Source organism: Hypanus sabinus, chromosome 18 (genome assembly GCF_030144855.1).
Source record: "Hypanus sabinus isolate sHypSab1 chromosome 18, sHypSab1.hap1, whole genome shotgun sequence".
NCBI classification, from domain to species: domain Eukaryota; kingdom Metazoa; phylum Chordata; class Chondrichthyes; order Myliobatiformes; family Dasyatidae; genus Hypanus; species Hypanus sabinus.
The window spans coordinates 73,654,412-73,674,751 of record NC_082723.1 but is presented as its reverse complement, the minus strand read 5'-3'; the positions used below and the strand labels follow the sequence as shown (position 1 = coordinate 73,674,751).

Here is a 20,340-nt window from a genome sequence, read left to right as displayed (position 1 = left end):
CTATTATTTTACGTATATTCATATTTTTCATCATTCAGTGAAATAGTCCTTTTATTTTTCAGGCTGACAGCTGGCTGATGTTATTTTTGGTTTGCTGCTGGCGGAAAATTTAAGTTCGGCGTTTTTCATAAATACAAGAAGGACTCAAATAGACGTTGAGTATTTTACTTAAAAGTAACCTTCAACCCAACGTCTTTTTTTCGGAGTTCAAAATGTTTTTGTTGCATGCAGAAATGTAATTTCGTTTTCTCTGCAGGAGTTCATCAATTTCATAAATGCAACACATTATAGTTTGTTTATACATAGCATAAAGGCAAAAAAAAACGTTGTATGCAGTGTTATTTCATTTTAAATGTCAAACGGGTTTTGCGGCTCCCAGTGTTTTCTTTTCTGTGGGAAACGGGTCCAAGTGGCTCTTTCAGTGGTAAAGGTTGCTGACCCCTGGTCTGGTAGATGGAGTACAATATTGGTAAAAGCCAGATCACCACTTTGGAAAGAAAAATGGAAGATCAGATTATTATTTAAATGGTAAAAGATTGCTGCATGCAGAATGACTTGAACATGAATCACAAAAGGTTGGTTTGCAAGTGCAGCAGGCTTTCAAGAAGGCAAATGGAATGTTGGCCTTTATTGTCAGAGGGATTGAATTTAAGAGCAGGGAGTTTATGCTGCAACTGTACAGGGTACTGGTGAGGCCGCACCTGGAGTACTGTGCGCAGTTCTGGTCTCCTTACTTAAGGAAGGATATACTGGCTTTGGAGGCAGCGCAAAGGAGGTTCACCAGTTTGATTCCAGAGGTGAGAGGATTAGACTATGAGGAGAGATTGAGTCGCCTGGGACTGTACTTGCTGGAATTCAGAAGGATGAGAGGAGATTTTATAGAAACATATACAATGATGAAAGGGATAGATAAGATAGAGACAGGAAAGTTGTTTCCCCTGATAGGTGAGATTAGAAATAGGGGACATAGCCTCAAGATTCAGGGGAGTAAATTTAAAATGGGGGTGAGGAGGAACTGTTTTTCCCAGAGAGTGGTGAATCTGTGGAATTCTCTGCCCATTGAGGCAGAGGAGACTACATCAGTAAATATATTTAAGACAAGGTTAGTTAGATTTTTGCATAATAGGGGAATTGGCAGGAAAATGGAGATCAGCCATGATCTTATTGAATGGCACAGCAGGCTCAAAGGGCCAGATGGCCTACTCCTGCTCCTATTTCTAATGTTCTTATGTTCTAAACAGACTTACAGTTAATCTACATTGTTCATTTGCTATGTGCCATGTCATATGAAGTGGGCGATCATGGTCTTTCTGTGACCATGATTATTTTTGGCAAATTTTTCGACAGAAATGGTTTGCCATTGCCTTCTTCTGGCCAGTGTCTTTACAAAACGGGTGACCCAGCCATTATCAATCCTCTTCAGAGATTGTCTGGCATCAGCGGTCACACAACCAGGACTTGTGATCTGCACCAGCTGCTCATATGACCATCCACCACCTGCTCCCATGGCTCCACGTGACCCTGATCGGGGGCTAAGCAGGTGCGACACCTTGCCCAAGGGTGACCTGCAGTCCAGTGGAGGGAAGGAGCTTCTTTCACCTCCTTTGGTAAAGATGTATCTCCCCCCGGTCAGCTATTACTACATTACAGATAGAATTTACTGCGCAGTCCTAAAGACCACAGAGAAGGCAGCACAAGCCATCTTTCAGAACTGCAGCTAACCTTCTGTCAAACACACTCCCTCATTGTTGTGAGGTTCGGAATAGGCCCTTCCAGCAACCCCTAATTTAACCCTAGCCTAATTACAGGACAATTTACAGTTACCAATTACCTCCCAACCAGTATGTCTTTGGACTGTGGGAGGAAACGGAGCACTCAAAGGAAATCCACACGGTCACAGGCAAAATGTACAAAACCCTTACAGGCAGCATTGGGAATTGAAATTGGGTCATCTGTACTGTAAAACTCTACAGTCTCTGGGGAAAACTGGTCACAGTTCATATTGTTACAAGAAAAAACCTACAGAGGAGTGGATACAGTCACAAGAAAAGCCCTCCCCATTGTTGAGCACATCTACAGTACAAAGAGCACTGTCACAAGAAAAGAGCATCCATCATCAACAAACCCACCATCCAGGCCATGCTCTTTTCTCACTGCTGCCATCAGGAAGGAGATTAAGGACTCTCAGGATCCACACCATCAGGTTCAGGAACAGTTACTAGCCCTCAAGCATCAAGGTCCTGTACCAGCGTGGATAACTTCACTGAGCTGATACCACAATCAAAGGGCTCACTTTCAAGGACTCTACAACCCATGTTCTCAGTATCATTTTATTTACTTATTTACTATTCTTAATCTTTTTTCTGTACTTGCACAGTTTGTCTTCTTTTGCACAATGGTTGTCAATCTTTGTGGCACACAAAGACGAGAAAATCTGCAGATGCAGATTTTCTGCACACAAAACTCAGCAAGCCAAACGGCATCTATGGAAAAGAGTAAACAGTCAAAGTTTTGGACTGAGACCCTTCATCAGCACTTAGCCCGAAACATCAGCTGTTTACTCTTTTCCACAGAAGTTGCCTGACCTGCTGAGTTCCTCCAGCATTTTGTGTGTACTGCATCAATCTTTATGTGTAGTTTTTCATTGATTCTATTGTATTTCCTTATTATGGAGTCAGAGAAAAATGTAGCACAGAAACAGGCCTTTTGGCCCATCTAGTCCATTTTGCACCATTTAAATTGCCTACTCCCATCGACCTACACCCGGACTATAGCCCTTCACAGCCCTCCCATCCAAACTTCTCTTAAATGCTGAAATCGATCTCACATGCACCACTTGCACTGGCAATTTGTTCCACACGCTCACCACACTCTGAGTGAAGTAGTTTCTCCTCAGGTTCCCTTTAAACTATCGTTTTACTATGAACGCCCACAAGAAAATGAATCTCTGGGTAGTATATGGTGACACATACGTTCTTTAATAATAAATTTACTTTGAACTTTAAACATGTTATTTATTTATGATTATATCTCAAAATCCTTATGAATCAAGATGACACATTCATCAAGAGCTGAATTTTCTGACAGAAACATAGAAACAAAGAAAATCTATAACACATTACAGGCCCTTCAGCCCACACTGTTGTGCCAACCATAGAACCTACTCTAGAAGCTGCCTAGAATTTCCCTACCACATTGCCCTCTATTTTTCTAAGCTCCATGTACCTATCTAAGAGTCTCCTAAAAGACTCTATTGTATTCACCTCTACCACCTTCACTGGCAGTGCATTCCACACACCCACCACTCTCTGTATGAAAAACTTATCTCTGACATTCCCCTTGTACCTACTTCCAAGCACCTTAAAACTATACTCCCTTGTGTTAGCCATTTCAGCTCTGGGAAAAAGCCTCTGGTTATCCACACGATCAATGCCTCTCATCATCTTATCCATCTCTACCAGATCACCTCTCATCCTCCGTTTCTCCAAGGAGAAAAGGCCAAGTCCACTCAACCTATCCTCAAACAGCACTCTCTCCAATTCAGGCACCATCCTTATAAAACTCCTCTGCACTCTCTCTATAGTATCCACATACGTCCTGTAGTGAGGTGACCAGAACTGAACACAGTACTCCAAGCAGGGTCTGACCAGGATCTTATTACCTCATGGCTCTTGGAACTCAATCTCACGGTTGATGATGGACAATACACCATACGCATTCTTAACAACACTGTCAACCTGCACAGCAGCTTTAAGTGTCCTATGGACACGGACCCCAAGATCTTGCTGATCCTCCTGATCCTCCACACTGGCAAGAATCTTACCATTAATATTATATGCTGTCTTCAAATTTGACCTACTAAAATGAACCACTTCACACTTATCTGGGTTGAACTCCATCTGCCACTTCTTAGAACAACTCACACAAAATGCTGGTGGAACACAGCAGGCCAGTCAGCATCTATAGGAAGAAGCACTGTCGACGTTTCAGGCCGAAACCCTTCGTCAGGACTAACTGAAAGGAAAGATACTAAGAGATTTGTAAGTAGGAGGGGGAGGAGGAAATGCGAAATGATAGGAGAAGACCGGAGGGGGTGGGATGAAGCTAAGAGCTGGAAAGGTGATTGGCGAAAGTAATACAGAATTGGAGAAGGGAAAGGATCAGGGGACGGGAGACCTAGGGAGAAAGAAAGGGGGAGGGGAGCACCAGAGGGAGATGGAGAACAGGCAGAGTGATGGGGAGAGAGAAAGAAAAAAACAAACATCTGAATATGTCAGGGATGGGGTAAGAAGGGGAGGAGGGGCACTAACAGAAGTTAGAGAAGTCAATGTTCATGCCATCAGGTTGGAGTTCTGCATCCTATCACTGTTGCGCGGTAACCTCTGGCAACCCTCCAGACTATCCACAACACTCCCGATCTCTGTGTCATCAGCAAACTTACTAACCCACCCTTCTATTTCTTCATTTAGGTCATTTATAAAAAATCACCAAGAGGAGTGGTTCCAGAACAGATCCCTGCGGAACACCACTGGTGACTGCCCTCCATGCAGAATCCACAACCACCCTTTGCCTTCTGTGGTCAAGCCAATTCTGGATCCACAAAGCAAGGTCTCCTTGGATCCCATGCCTCATTACTTTCTGAGTGAGCCTCGCATGGGGAACTTATCAAATGCTTTACTGAAATCCATATACACCACTTCCACTGCTCTACCATCATCAATGTGTTTTGCTACAGCCTCAAAGAATTCAATCAGGCTCGTAAGGCATGACCTGTCCTTGACAAAGCCATGCTGACTATCCCTAATCAGATTACGTCTCTCCAAATGCTCATAAATCCTGCCTCTCAAGATCATCTCCAACAACTCGCCCAGCACTGAAGTAAGACTCACTCGTCTATAAGTTCCTGGGTCATCTCTACTCCCTTTCTTGAACAAGGGAACAACGTTTGCAACCTTCCAATCCACTGGTACTTCTCCCATCCCTACTGATGATGCAAAGATCATCACCAGAGGCTCAGCAATCTCCTCCTTGCTGCGCACAGTAGTCTGGGGTATATCTCGTCCTGTCCCAGCAACTTATCTAACTTAATATCTTTCAAAAGCTCCAGCACATCCTCTCTCTTAATGTCTATATACTCAGGTGTTTCAGTCCGCTGTAAGTCATCCACACAATTGCCAAGGTCTTTTTCCTTGAAGCAAAGTAATTATTAAGTACCTCTGCTACTTCCTCCAGCTCCATGCATATGTTTCCACTCTCACTCCTGATTCTCACATGGCTCATCCTCTTGCTCTTCATATACTTGTAGAATGCTTTAGGGTTTTCCTTAATCCTGCTCCCCAAGGCCTTCTCAGGCCCCTTCTAGCTCTCCTAATTTCACTCTTGAGCTCCGCCCTAACACCCTTGTAATTTTCTAGAGCTCTAACAGTACCTCGTTTCTTGAACCTTTTGTAAGTTTTTCTTAACTAGATTTTCTACATCCTCTGTGAACCAAGGTTTTTAAATTCTACCATCCTTTCCTTGCTTCAATGGAGCATATCCATGCAGAACGCCATGCAAATGTTCCCTGAACACTTGCCACATTTCTACCATACATTTCCCTAAGAATATCTGCCAATAGCTTCATATTTCCTCTTATCCCAAATTTTGTTTTACCAAATTTTTGCTGCTATTTCTCTCTAGTGCTATGGTAGAGTTGTAATCACTAACTCCAAAATGCTCTCCCACTGAGAGATCTGACACCTGACCAGGTTAATTTCCCAATACCAGATCAAGTACAGCCACTCCTCTAATTGGTTTATCTACATAGGAGATGCCAGTCAATATTAGGAAAGTTAAAATCACTCATCATAACTACCCTATTATTGCACCGTTCCAGAATCAGCCTCCCTATCTGCTCCTCAATGTCTCTGTTACTATTGGGGGGGGTTTATAAAAAACGCGCAGTAGAGATATTGCCTCCTTCCTGTTTCTGACTTCCACCACCCAGTAGACAATCCCTCCATGACTTCCTCCTTTTCTGCAGCCATGATACTACCCCGACTAGCAGTGCCACTCCCCCACTACTTTTGCCTGCCTCCCTGTCCGTTTTTGAAACATCTAAAGCCAGGCACACTCAGCAGCCATCGTCTCTATTATGGCCACAACATCCGAATTCCACATATTGATCCACACTCTAAGTTCATCCGCCTTGCTCATGATACACCTTGCATTAAAATAGACACATCTCAAACCATCAGGCTGAGTGCTTCTTTGCTCTATCAACTGCCTATCCTTCCTCACAAACTCCCTACAAGCTGTCACTACTTGTGCACCAACAACCCCATCCTCTGCTTCTTCACTTCAGTTCTCACCCCCCTGCAAATATAGTTTAAACCTTCCCTAATAGCACTGGCGAACTTCCCTCCCAGGATATTGGTTCCCCTCCAGTTTGAGCGCAACCCGTCTCACTTGTACAGGTCCCCACTTCCCCGGAAAAGGTTCCAATGATCCAAGAACTTGAAACCCTGCCCTCTGCACCATATCCTCAGCCACTCATTCATCTGCGCTATCTCCCTGTTCTGATCTTCACCAGCTTGTGGCACTGGGAGTAATCCAGAGACTACCACCTCGGAGGTCCTGCTCTTCAGCCTCCTTCCCAACTCCCTAAACTTACTGCGCAGGACATCTACCCCTTTCCTGCCTATGTCATTGGTACCAACATGTACCACGACCTCCAGCTGCTTACCCTCCTCTTCAAGAATATTCTGCAACTGCTTAGAAGCATCCTGGACCCTAGTACCTGGGAGGCAACACACTATCCTGGTGTCTCTTTTGCTGCCACAGAATCTCCATCTGTCCCCCTATCAAGTACCCTATGACTGTTGCTCCGCCTGACTTCATTCTTCCCTTCTGAGGCTCAGAGCTGACCACAATGCTATTGCTCTGGCTGCTGCTGCTGCCTTGCCCAGATAGGTCACCCCCCACAACAGTATCCAAAGAGGTATACCTGTTCCTGAGGGGAACGGCCACAGGGGGACCCTGCACTGACTTCTTTTTCCCTTTACCCCTCTCAGCATTCACCCATCTACTCTTGAATTCTGCACTCTGGGTGTAATCGCCTGATCAAAAGTCATATCTATCAATTGTCCTACTTCCCGAATGATCCTAAGTTCATCTAACTCCAGTTCCTTAAGGCGGCCTTTCAGAAACTGCAGATTGTTGCGCTTCCCACAGGTGTAGTCATCAGGGAGACTATCAGGTTCTATGAATTCCCACATCCTACCGGAGGAGCATTGCACTGACATATCTGCCATCCTGCCTGCACTGTATAATGGGCAACCAAGAGCAAATCTTCTAACCTGATTCTTTGGCCTCAGTTTCTTCTCATTGAAGCCTCAAGTCAAAACTTGACACTTCTACTCTCACCTCTGGCCTATTCCAAACAATGTTGTGAGGAACATCGCTTGTCCCTTCTGTACTTTTATTTAATTCACAGTGCTCTGCTCCTGATGCTGACTGGGCCTCCAGAACATCCAAACACCAGTGAAGCTCTCCGTTCATACTAGCTTTGCCAATCCGCGAGTAAACTCTTTGAAGTGCTCTGTTCCCGATGCTGACTGGGCCTCTGGACCTCTGATTAGATACCTCAGATGCACTCAGGAACCAAAGACATTTTTAAACTTACAACAACCCTAATCTCAGAATCAGATAAATATCACTAGCATACGTTGTGAAATTTGTTGTCTTTGTGGCAGCAGTACATAATAATAGGGAAAAAACTGAAATTACAGTAAATATATATATTTGTTAAATAGAAATAAAAAAGTAGTGAGATAGTATTCATGGGTTCAATCATGGAATCAGATGGCAGAGAGGAGGGAACTACCCCTCAAACATTAAGTGTGTGCCTTCTCCACTCCTGTACCTCCTCCCTGATGGTAGCAACAAGAACAGAGCAAATCCTGGGTGATAGGGGTCCTTTATGATGAGAAGCCACCTTTTTGAGGCAACACTCCTCGTAGATGTCTTGGGTACTACGGAAGCTAGTACCCATGATGAACCTGACTGAGTTTACAACTCTCTGCAGCTTCCTTTCATCCTGTGCAGTCGCGTTCCCCCTCCCCACCACCACCAACCCCACCTGTGATGCAGCCAGTTAGAATGCTCTCCACTGTACACCTGTACACCTATAGAAATTTGTACAAATCAGTGATGCAGGAGTCAGAATGCTCTCCACAGTACATCAATAGAAATTTGCAGGTGTCTTCGACGGCACACTAAATCTCCTCAAACTCCTAATGAGATACAGACACTGTTGTGTCTTCTTTATAGATGCATCAATATGTTGGGCCCAGCATGGATCCTCAGAGACGTTGACCAGGAACTTGAAATTGCTTACTCTCTCCACTTCTGATCTCTCTATGAGGACTGGTGTGTGTTCCCTTGTCTTACCTTTTACTACATAACTACATGAGAAGTTTCAAAATATAGAATCTATTATGTTTCAAAATAAGTTATGTCCTAATTTATTACAAGAACACCTCACAATGACATTACACCAGCTCCCTCACATTGTCCGCCTGGAAAGTTACTCAAATATTTCTCCCCAACCTACTTCTACAAATGAGATAACAGATAGAGAGGTAAAAGTTGCTAAATGCGATCATTATTCCCTCTAACTAATGCTACTGTTTTTAATAGTGATGCTGCTAAGATACATGTCATGACCAGTAGCTTTATGCTAATCACAAAAGTCCCATTTAGCCGTCAGTGTAGAGATTAATTGTGCTCCTTGCTTTAGGATTTATTGTACAGTAAATATAATCTACTGCATGGCAGCATTCCAAATGCTCCAGGTGCAAGGAAGAGAGAAACGTCAGCTCGAACAAAGGGAAAACATTATAGTTACAATGTGTTGTCTAAATTGTTTACACAGATTAGTGTTGCCATGATAGTGTGCCAGTAAATCTTGCAGACTGGAATGTTGCCGGTCCAAACCTAGTAATTGCGGTCAGTATTGGTTAATGCTGATCTCATGCAGGAGAGCAGCTGAGGTGCTATAATTGATTTAGCATACTTGAAGCCAAGGTTGATAGGTTCTTGATTAGTTAGGAGTCAAAAGTTAAAATGAGAAAAACAGAAGAAAGGGGCTGAAAGGGTTAATAAATCAGCCACGATGGAATGACAGAGCAGACTTGATGGGTCGATTGGTCTAATTCTGTTCCTATGTCTTATGGTCTTCAAAGTTCCAAAAGTTCAAAGTAAATATATTATCAAAATACATATATATCAACATTTACAACCCAGACATTCATTTTTTGTGGGCATACTCAATAAATCTATAGAATAATAACCATAACCGAATCAATGAAAAACCGCATCAACTTGGGCATTCCACCAGAGTGCAAAAGACAACAAACTGTGCAAATACAAAAATAAAGAAATAATAACCAATAAGCAATAAATATCAAGAACATGAGATGTATAAGCTATCATAACTGACAGTAACTTAACAATTTTTTAAATCAGCTTACTAGTTGATGCTTGGAATTTTGTTAATTTTGTACAGGATGGAGACAGATTTTGTTTTAAATTGATACCAAGAGGTATGCATGATTCCACTGGTACAATTATTTCAGATTGCAACTTAATTAAGCTTCTGACATTCTACTGTAAAGAGGCTTGATTAATATGGTACACAGGTAACCCCAACCCCACTTTGTGCACTTTCTTGATGGTTTTAGTTCATTGCTGGAATCAAACTGACTCTGTGGTTAAGAAGGCATACGGTTGGCCTTCATCAATCGTGGAATTGAATTTAGGAGCTGAGAGGTAATGTTGCAGCTGTATAGGACCCTGGTCAGACCCCACTTGGAGTACTGTGCTCAGTTCTGGTCACCTCACTACAGGAAGGATGCGGAAACTATAGAAAGGGTGCAGAGGAGATTTACAAGGATGTTGCCTGGATTGGGGAGCATGCCTTATGGAGACAGGTTGAGTGAGCTCAGCCTTTTCTCCTTGGAGCGACGGAGGGTGAGAGGTGACTTGATAGAGGTGTTAAGATGATGAGAGGCATCGATCGTGCAGATAGTCAGAGGTTTTTTCCCAGGGCTGAAATGGCTGCCACAAGAGGATACAGGTTTAAGGTGCTGGGAAGAAGGTACAGAGAAGATGTCAGTGGTAAGTTTTTTTTACGCAGAGAGTGGTGAGTGCGTGGGATGGGCTGCCGACAACGGTGGTAGATGCAGATACAATAGGGTCTTTTAAGAGACTTTTGGATAGGTACATGCAGCTTAGAAAAATCGTGGGCTATGGGTAACCCTAGTAATTTCTAAGGTAGGGACATGTTTAGCACAACTTTGTGGGCTGAAGGGCCTGTATTGTGCTGTAGGTTTTCTATGAAGAATTCTTGAAAGTGAGTGCCTTACGTTGTGATATAATTTCAATGATGGAGCAAGTAAAGTTAAGTGACGTTATCCCCTTTGGTTCAAGAACCTGATGGTTGAGGGGTGGTAACTGTTCCTAAACCTAGTGAGTCCTGATGCCAGGAGCAAGAAGGGAGCACGTCCTGGGTGGTGGGGGTCCCTGATGATGGATGCTGCTTTGCTGCGGCAGCATTTCATGTAGATGTTGTCAATGGCGGGGAGAGCTTTACCCGTGATGGACTGGGCTGGTCCACTACCTTTTGTAGGATTTTCCTTTTGAGGGTATTGGTGGGCAATTACTTCGGAGTGTCGAGGCAGCAGTACCTCAAGTAGTGGCAGTACCTGTTTCAGCCTGATACAACTAAAAAGCACTACTGCTTCCAAGGTCAGTACAGTCAACAAAGATGTCTTAATGCGCTTAAATGAACTATCACTGCTTAAAACTGACGGAAACACCACCAATTGTGGTTGGAAGCGCCCTCGTAGGATACCTCGGAGGAAGTGCAGGTACAGAGCGGGGTTACAAGTGTGTTTAAGGAAACAGGGTTTTAAACTCTCTATACCGACTATCTTGCTGGCAAACCTGCAGTCTCTGGTGAATAAAATCGATGATCTCAGAGCCAGGGTGCCGAATCAGAGGGACATTAGGACCGCGTGTGTCCTTTGTTTCATGGGATCCTGATTAACCCCTTCTGTACCAGATGCAGCAATTCAGATTGGCAAGTCAGGGTAGATCTACAGTCTCTCAAAAGCAGAGGTGGAGGAGTATGCCTCATGATTAACTCTTCTTGGTGCACAAATATATCAGTGCTGTCCCAATTCTGCTCACCAGACCTGGAATATCTAGCAGTTAAGTGCCGTCCTTTTTACCTACAACGGGAACTCTCCAGTGTCATTTTGGTAGCAGTATACATTCCATCTCAGGCCAATGTCAAGCAGGCTTTAGGTGATCTGAGCAATGGGATCAACATGCACAAAACAGCGCAGCCTAACGCCTTCAACATTGTTTTGGGAGATTTTAACCAGGCCAGTCTGAAAAAAAAATCACTAAGCAATTACCATCACAAATCACTTGCAATATTAGCAGAAACAATACATTGACCACTGCTACACCACCATCAAGAATGCCTACCATGCTATTCCATGCCCTCACTTCAGGAAGTCTGATAACCTGGCTGTACTTCTACTCTCTGAGTACAGGCAGAGACTGAAGACTCCAGCACCAGATGTGAGGACCAAGAAGGAATGGAAAAGGGAAGCACAGGAGTGCCTACAGGATTGCTTTGAATTGGTGGGCTGGACTGTAGTCAGGGATTCATCTTTGAATCTGGATGAGTATGCTGCAGTTGTTACCTACTTTATTAAAACCTGTGTGGATGAGAGTGTACCTACAAAGACATGTTGTACAATCCCAAACCAAAAGCCATGGATGAACCAGGAGGTACATCATCTGCTGAAGGCTAGATCTGTGACATTAAAGTCTGGCGACCCAGGCCTGTACCAGAAAATCAGGTATGATCTGCCGAGGGCTATTTCAAGGGCAAAGAGACAATTTCGAATGAGGTTGGAGGTGACATTGGATTCACGTCAACTCTGGCAGAGTCGGCAAGACACTACTTCCTACAAAGCGAAACCCAGTAGCATGAATGGCAGTGATGCTTCACTACCAGATGAACTCAATGCCTTCTATGGCCGCTTTGAAATGGAGCACACACCTGATGACCCTGTGATCTCTGTCTCTGTCTTCAAAGAGTGAGCCCTCACAAGGCAGAAGGCCCTGATGGAGTACCTCGTAAGGCTCTGAAAACCTGTGCCAACCAACTAACGGGAGTATTCAAGGACATTTTCAACCTTTCACTGCTATGGGTGGAAGTTCCCACTGACTTCAAAAAGGCAACAATTATACCAGTGCCTAAGAAGAATAATGTGAGCTGCCTTAATGACTATCGCCTAGTAGCACTCACATTGACACTGATGAAATGCTTTGAGAGGTTGGTCATAACTAGACTGAACTTCTGCCTCAGCAAGGACCTAGACCCATCATAATTTGCCTATCGCCACAATAGATTAACGGCAGACACAGTCTCCATGGCTCTCCACACAGCTTTAGACCACCTGGACAACACAAACACCTATGTCAGGATGCTGTTCATCAACTGTAGCTCAGCATTTAATAATATCATTCCCACAATCCTGATTGAGAAGTTGCAGAACCTGGGCCTCTGTACCCCCTCTGCAATTGGATCCCCCAACTTCCTAACCGGAAGACCACAATCTGGGCAGATTGGTGATAACATATCCTCCTCCCTTACGATCAACACTGGCGCACCTCAGGGGTGTGAGCTTAGCCCACTGCTCTACTCTCTGTACACACGACTGTGTGGCTTGGCATAGGGCAAGTACCATCTATAAATTTGCTGATGATACAACCATTGTTGGTAGAATCTCCGGTGGTGATGACAGAGCGTACAGGAGCAAGATATGCCAACTAGTGGAGTGGTGCCGCAGCAACAACCTGGCATTCAACATCAGTAAGATGAAAGAGTTGATTGTGGACTTCAGAAAGAGTAAGATGAAGGAACAGATACCAATCCTCATAGAGGGATCAGAAATGGAGAGAATGAGCAGTTTCAATTTCCTGGGTGTCAAGATCTCCAAGGATCTAACCTGGTCACAACATATCGATGTAGTTATAAAGAAGGCAAGACTGCCGCTAAATTTCATTAGGAGTTTGAAGAGATTCGGCATCAAGTCAAGTCAAGTTACTTTTTATTGTCATTTCGACCATAACTGCTGGTACAGTACGCAGTAAAAACGAGACATTTTTCAGGACCATGGTGCGACATGAACAATACAAAAACTACACTGAACTATGTAAACACAAAAACTACACTAGACTACAGACCTACCCAGGACTGCATAAAGTACAGAACAGTGCAGTCATTACAATAAATAACAAACAAGACAATAGGCACAGTAGAGGTCAGTAGGTTGGTCGTTCGATGGCTTGGGGGTAAATCTGTTACATAAATAATCAGCTGAATGGCAGCGCCCCGGATTCCGTCCATTTCTGTACTCCCACCGAGTATTTCGTTGCCACAGATGTAGTCAATTTAATGTCCATTGGAGAGCAGGATGGACAGGAGGGCCGGCCGGCTAGGGCTTGCTTTTTTCCTGCCACAGACTCCTGCCCACTCACCTCGCTTCGGCTTCCACGCACACCGCCTACGACATCCCCACCTCCAGCCACCAGCACCAGGCAACTCCGAGGACTGTAGGCCTGATTCCCTCAGCAAGCGGACATTGGAGAGCAGAATGGATGGGAGGGCCAGCCGGCTAGGGCTTGCTTTTTTCCTGGCACGGACTCCTGCCCGCTCGCCTCGCTTCCGCTTCCTCGCACACCACCTACAACGTCCCCAACTCCAGTTACCGGCATCAAGCAACTCCAAGGACTGCAGGCCCAATACCCTCAGCAAGCCGAGGTCGTGCAATCTACCCAGCAGATTTTCATGAAGGTTTGTTTTTGGGCGATCTCTGTATTGTAGCAGTATCTGGCAATGGTAGATAGTCACTCTGTTATTCATTGCCCTAAACCCTAATTGTGCCTTAAAATTAAATTTTAATTGAAGATTAAATTTTAAAAACTAAATTAAAGTAGCACCAGATCCAAAAGGCCATTGCTGCCGTGTGCCGCGCCACCTACATGTCAACAAATACACTCAAAAACTTCTACAGATGTACCATGGAGAGCATTCTGACAGGCTGCATCACTGTCTGGTATGGAGGGGCTACTGCACAGGACCAAAATAAGCTGCAGAGGGTTGTAAATCTAGTCAGCTCCATTTTGGGTACCAGCCTACAAAGTACCCAGGGCATCTTCAGGGAACCGTGTCTCAGAAAGGCAGCATCCAATATTAAGGACCTCCAGCACCCAGGGTATGTCTTTTCCTCACTGTTATCATCAGTCAGGAGGTACAGAAGCCTGAAGGTACACACTTAGTGATTCAGAAACAGCTTCTGCCTTTCTGCCATCTGATTCCTAAATGGACATTGCACCCTTGGACACTACCTCACTCTTTTTTAATATATAGTATTTCTTTTTTTGCACACTTTTAATCTATTCAATATACATATACTGTAAATGATTTACTTATTTATTCATTATTATTACTTTTATTTCATTTTTTTCTATATTATGTATTGCATTGAACTGCTATTGCTAAGTTAACAAATTTCACGCTACGTGTCGGTGATAATCAACCTGATTCTGATTCTGTTTCCATACCAGGTTGTGATGCAACTAGTCAAAATATTTTCCACTACACGTGTACAGAAGTTGGTCAAAGTTTTAGATGTCATGCTGGATCTCCATAAACTCCAATGAAGTAGAGGTGTTACCGTGCTTTCTTCACAATTGCACTTATGTCAGGGCCTCTGAAATGATTAACATCCAGGAATTTGAAGTTGCTAACCCTCTCCACCTCAGGTCCTTCGATGAGGACTGGCTCATGGACCTCTGGTTTCCTTCTCCTGAAGTCAATAGTCAGCTCCTTGGTCTTGCTGATAATGTGGTTGAGACTACCTCTTGCCGACAAGAGGTAGTTGTTATGGCACTACTCAGGCAGATTTTCAACCTCTCTCCTATATGGTGATTCATCACCATCTTTGATTTGGCCAATGACTATACAGCCTATTTATTAATTTTTATTTATTCAGAGATACAGCACAGAAAGGGCCCTTCTGTCCTTTCGAGCTACACTGCCCAACAACCCACTGATTTAACCCGAGCCTAATCACGGTACAATGGTTTGGCCAATTTAGCGCAAGGCCAGTTTGAAAAGGTCAGGGTTTCAGGACCTGAAGCAAGGGACAGGCTGATGTTAAGCTTGCTGCTCTGTGAGATTTACTTGTCTCTGCTCTGAACTGAGGCTGTGGCCTGCAACTAACTGGATCCCGAATTGGCTGTGACTGGCTTTGTGGCCTCAGCTCTGAATGTTATTTGCTTACTTTTATTGTTTGCACGATTTGTTTTTTTTTCTGCCCATTGGGTGTTTTATGGTGTTTTTTTTTTAATGGGTTCTATTGGGATTCTTTGTTTTGTGGCTGCCTGTAATACATACTTGGATAATCAATGTACTTTGATCTTTATCTTTGAACTATGGGAAGAAACAGGAGCACTTGGAGGAAAACCATGTGCACACGGGAAGGAACATACAAACGTGCTTACAGAGGACACCAGAACTGAATTCTGAACTCCAATGCCAGAACTGTAATAGCGTCATGCTAACTGCTATACTACCGTGGTATCTAGTTATTTCAGGACCAGGGAGCAGCCACCACAATAAACCCTATCTCCAAACCCTATCTCAGTACGCTGCTGAAAGAGGAAAACTAAGGTTAACTGCAATATTTCCCATGATTAAACTAAGCTCACACAAGAAGACCTCCTTGGTGCACTGCTGCAGATCAAACTTGTGCACACTCTACTGTGCAGCAGCAACAAAAGGAAAGAAAGATTCAAAGTACATTTATTATCAAAGTATGTAAAAGTGAGAAGTTTAAAGGAAACATTAGGAGAAACTTCCTCATTCAGAGGTCATGAGAATGTGCAGAGAGCTGCCAGCGCAAGTAGTGGATGCAATTTCAATTTCAACATTTAAGAGAAGTTTGGATAGGTACATGCAGGGCTATGGAGGGCTATAGTCCTGCTTCAGGAGTAGGCAGTTTTAATGGTTCAGCATGGACTAGATGGCCTGAAGGGCCTGTTTCTTTCCTGCTCTTTTCTATGACTCCATGACTCTAAACACTCATACAAGTCAAGTGACTGAAACTATCTGCTCATCCTTGATTAATGGCAGACAACCATTAACATTCTGTCAAAAGTACAAGCCATCCAATTAAAAACTGGTACTTTATTCAATCAGAACACAGAAATATTCAGCGACATCACACATTTGAAACTTAAGAGTGCACATTGAACCCTCAATAACCTTGGCCCTGAGGGCAAAATTCATGGAAAAATTGACTCCAGCAGACATCTACAGATATACAAGATACAGAGCAAAACAGCACCTGTACCACTCACACTGGTATTACTCTCATTTAAACAACACTGGGGTAAGTAACTCTAGAGTTTTTGCCTTAAGTGTCTTTAGTTAACATCTGGCAGTGAGCATCCAGCATATCAATGCAGCTATAAAGAAGGCACAACAGCGGTTATATTTCATTAGGAGTTTGAGGAGGTTTCGTATGTCACCAAAAGCACTCACAAATTTCTAAGATGTACCATGGAGTGCCTTCTAACTGGCTGCATCACCATCTGGTATGGGGTGGGGGGGCCTACTGCACATGATCGAAATAAGCTGCAGAGACTTGTAAACTTGGCAGCTCTATCATGGGACACCTTCAAGGGTCAATGCCTCAAAAAGGCAGTGTCCATCATTAAGGACCCCGTCACCAGGACATGCCCCCTTCTCACTGCTACCATCAGGAAGGAAATACAAAACCCTGAAAGCACACACTCAACAATTCAGGAATAGCTTCTTCCCTCTGCCATCTGATTTCTGAATGGACATTGAATTCATGAACACAACCTCACTACTTTTCCACTTCCTTTTTATTTGCACTACTTATATAATTTAGCTATTTAGTATAAATATATTTACTGAAATTTACCTTTTTTCTATTATTATGTACTGCAATGTACTGCTGTCACATGACGACAAATTTCACGACACATGCTGGTGATACTAAACCTGACTCTGATCTGCCAGTTTTTCTTCCCTGTGATGACATGGGACACGCAGCTGCACAGCACAGTAACGCAGCGGTTAGCACAATCGCATCACAGCACGAGTGGTCACCAATCCGACTTCCATACCCTCCGTAAGGAGTTTGTACGTCCTCCCTATAACCGCATGGTTGCCTATAGGCTCTAGTTTTCTCCCACATTCCAAAGAGCAGGCCTTCTGCATTGAAGTTGGGTGGGACTACAATTAGAGATCATCGGTTAAGGGTGAAAGTTGAAACATTTAGGGGAACGTGAGGGGAAACTTCTTCACTCAGAGGGTTGTGAGAGCGTGCAACGAGCTGCCAGCACAGGTGGTGCACACAAACTTGATTTTGATGTATAAGAGAAGTTTACATAGGTACATGTACAGGAGGAGTATGGAGGACTGTGGTCCCGGTACAGGTCGATGGGAGTAGGTAGTTTAAATGGTTTAGTATGGACTGGATGGGCTGAAGAGCCTGTATCTGTGTTGTACCTTTCTATGACTCTATGACATATGGGTTAGGGTTAGCATTAGTGAGCTGTAGGCATCCTATGTCAACACTACAAAAGTCGCTACACTTGCAGGCTGCCCCCGGCACAATCCTCACTGATTTGATCTGATGGAAACAACACGTTTTACTGAAAGTTTTGATGTACATGTGACAAATACAGCTTTTCTTCTTTAACCTTTAAATGCCTCACTCTCTCTCAGGACTTTCATAAACATAAACACAATCTTCGAACAACTAAATAATTAATCATGGAGACACCAGAACCTACAGCTGCTGGAATCTGCAGAAAAACAAACTGCTGAAGAAACAGACAGCATCTGAAGAGGGAAATATTTTTCCTGTTTTTATTGAGATACAGTGTGGCATAGGCTCTTCTGGCCCTTTGAGTTGTGCCACCCAGCAAACCCCCAATTTAACCTTAGCTAATCACAGGACAACTTATAATGACAGGTTAACCTACTAAGCGGTATGCCTTTGGACTGTGGGGAGAAGCCAGAGCACCCGGAGGAAACCAATGCGCTCACAGGGAGAACGTCCAAACTCCTTACAGGCAGCAGCAGGAACTGAACCCAGGCCACCTGTACTATAAAGCGTTATGCTAACCGCTACATAGTATGTCTTCCTTCAGATCAAGACCCTCCATCTGGATTCTGAATAACGCACACAAAATGCTGGAGGAACTAGCAGGTCAGGCAGCATCAATGGAGAGGAATAAAAAGCCAACATTTCAAGCCGAGACCCTTCATCAGGACCAAAAGGATCTCAGTTGGAAGGCCGGCTCTTTATTCCTCTCAAATGGATTATGCCTGTGTGTTACTCTGGATTTCAAGCATCTGCAGAATCTCTAGTGGACTCTCAGACAGCCAGCAAAAAGAGGAGAGGGGGAGGGATAAAACAAGTGCTGGCAAGCGAAAAGTGAATGCAGGTGGGGTGGGGTTGATTGAAAGATGGAGCCAGGTGGAGGAGGGGACTGTGAAGACGATGACAGAGACTGGGAGGGGACAGATAAAGGCAACAGTTTGTAAGTATGAACATACCAGTCATGACATACAGGCAGAGGTACATCCCAACCATATTTCCTGGCATCTTTAATGGCGCTGCCCAGGAGGGCTCCATGGTGCATTAACTTTTTTGGAATACAGCCCACGTTGACGCAAGTGCCACCAAGGCCCCATCTAGTGCCTAAATGGTAAGCAAACAATGGCATATTACAGATCACACAACTTACAGGTGCCCAATTCCCTAAAAATGAACAAGATGAAATGAATCAGAATCAGATTTAACATAACCAGCATGTCTTAAAATTTGTTATGTGACAGCAGTACAATGTAATACATAATAAAAACTGCATATTACAGAAAGTACACACACACACAAACACACACACATATATATATATAAAATAGCTACTGTATAGTCCATGGCTGCAGCTGTAGATTTCAGCTGTAACAGTCTAAAATGGAAATATTTGATACTTACCATTCAACGATTCCCCTCTGCCATCCGATTTCTGAATGGACATTGAACCCACAGACACTACCTAACTACCTTTTTATTTCTATTTTGCACCATTTATTTAATTTAACTTTTTAATATAATATATATTTACTGCAATTCACATTTTTCTATTATTACTGCTAGAGTTTATTCTGGACTTAAGGTATATGGCAAAATATTAACTTCCAACGACTAACTGCAGCCATCAATCTTCAAATCTGAATATGAACTGTAGATTAAATTTAAAATGCAGCTCTGGACAATGGGTCGCTAAGAGCTGTGAACCACAGTTAATTGGAAAGCAAAACAATAATGATCTAAAATTCATTTGGGTGTCTGTAGTGTGGGTGTGAAGAAGGATGTGTGAAAGTTATATGTAATTCAAAGGAAGCATTGTAGATACATTGTAACTATGGAATTGTCCTTTGATCTTTAGCATTTAAATGTCATGTAGTGTTGAATCAAGCAAGCCTCTTTCTCCAAAAGGGTTTCGATATGATGCCTGCTGTGTCTCATTTTGTCAAATAAAAGACTACTTTGTATTCACTAGCTGTGTCTCTCCAGTGACTTTGTTCACCTGACAACAATTATGTATTGCTACTACATTGTACCACTGCCGCAAAGACAACAAATTTCACAACATATGCCCTTGACGTTAAATTTGATCCTGAGTTTGTCACACAATTCTCCTTCTTAATGGTGTCCTGGAAGAGAAATAATCAACTATAATGTTATTGAATGGCAAAGCAAGTTGATGGGCCCACAGCCTATTCCATATGTTTTTATGTTTAAGAAAACTTGTATTTTTACTCTATCTATTCTTGCAGAATATCCCGAAGTATATTTTTAAGTAAATATGGGGAACCAGACTACACAGAGCAAGACATGACCCTGAGCAAGATAAGATAAATGATAATTTTTTAGCAACATGGTAGCACAAGGTTAGTGTAACGCTGTTACAGCGCCAGAGATTCACATTCAATTCCACCACTGTCTGTAAAGATTTTATATGTCACCCCTGTGATCATTTGGATGTCCTCCTACATTCGAAAGACGTACATGTTACTAGGTTAATTGGCCACATGGGTTTAATTGGATGGCTCAGGCTTGTTGAGTCAGAAATGCTTGCTACCATGCTGTATCAATAGATAAAATG

General features: G+C 43.3%; 1 protein-coding gene across 2 annotated transcripts in view; it reads right to left on the bottom strand.

Moving 5' to 3' along the window:
* The window catches only part of txnrd2.2 (thioredoxin reductase 2, tandem duplicate 2), a 201,901-nt gene that overhangs the window by 134,114 nt on the left and 47,447 nt on the right, over positions 1-20,340 (bottom strand). Inside the window, exon 4 of one of the 2 annotated variants that reach the window (XM_059994667.1) lies at positions 18,725-18,869. The exons of the other annotated variant lie outside the window; for it this stretch is intronic. Within the exon in view, the coding sequence (XP_059850650.1) occupies positions 18,725-18,869 (145 nt within the window). The remainder of the gene's footprint in view (positions 1-18,724; positions 18,870-20,340) is intronic. 2 annotated transcript variants of the gene reach the window in all.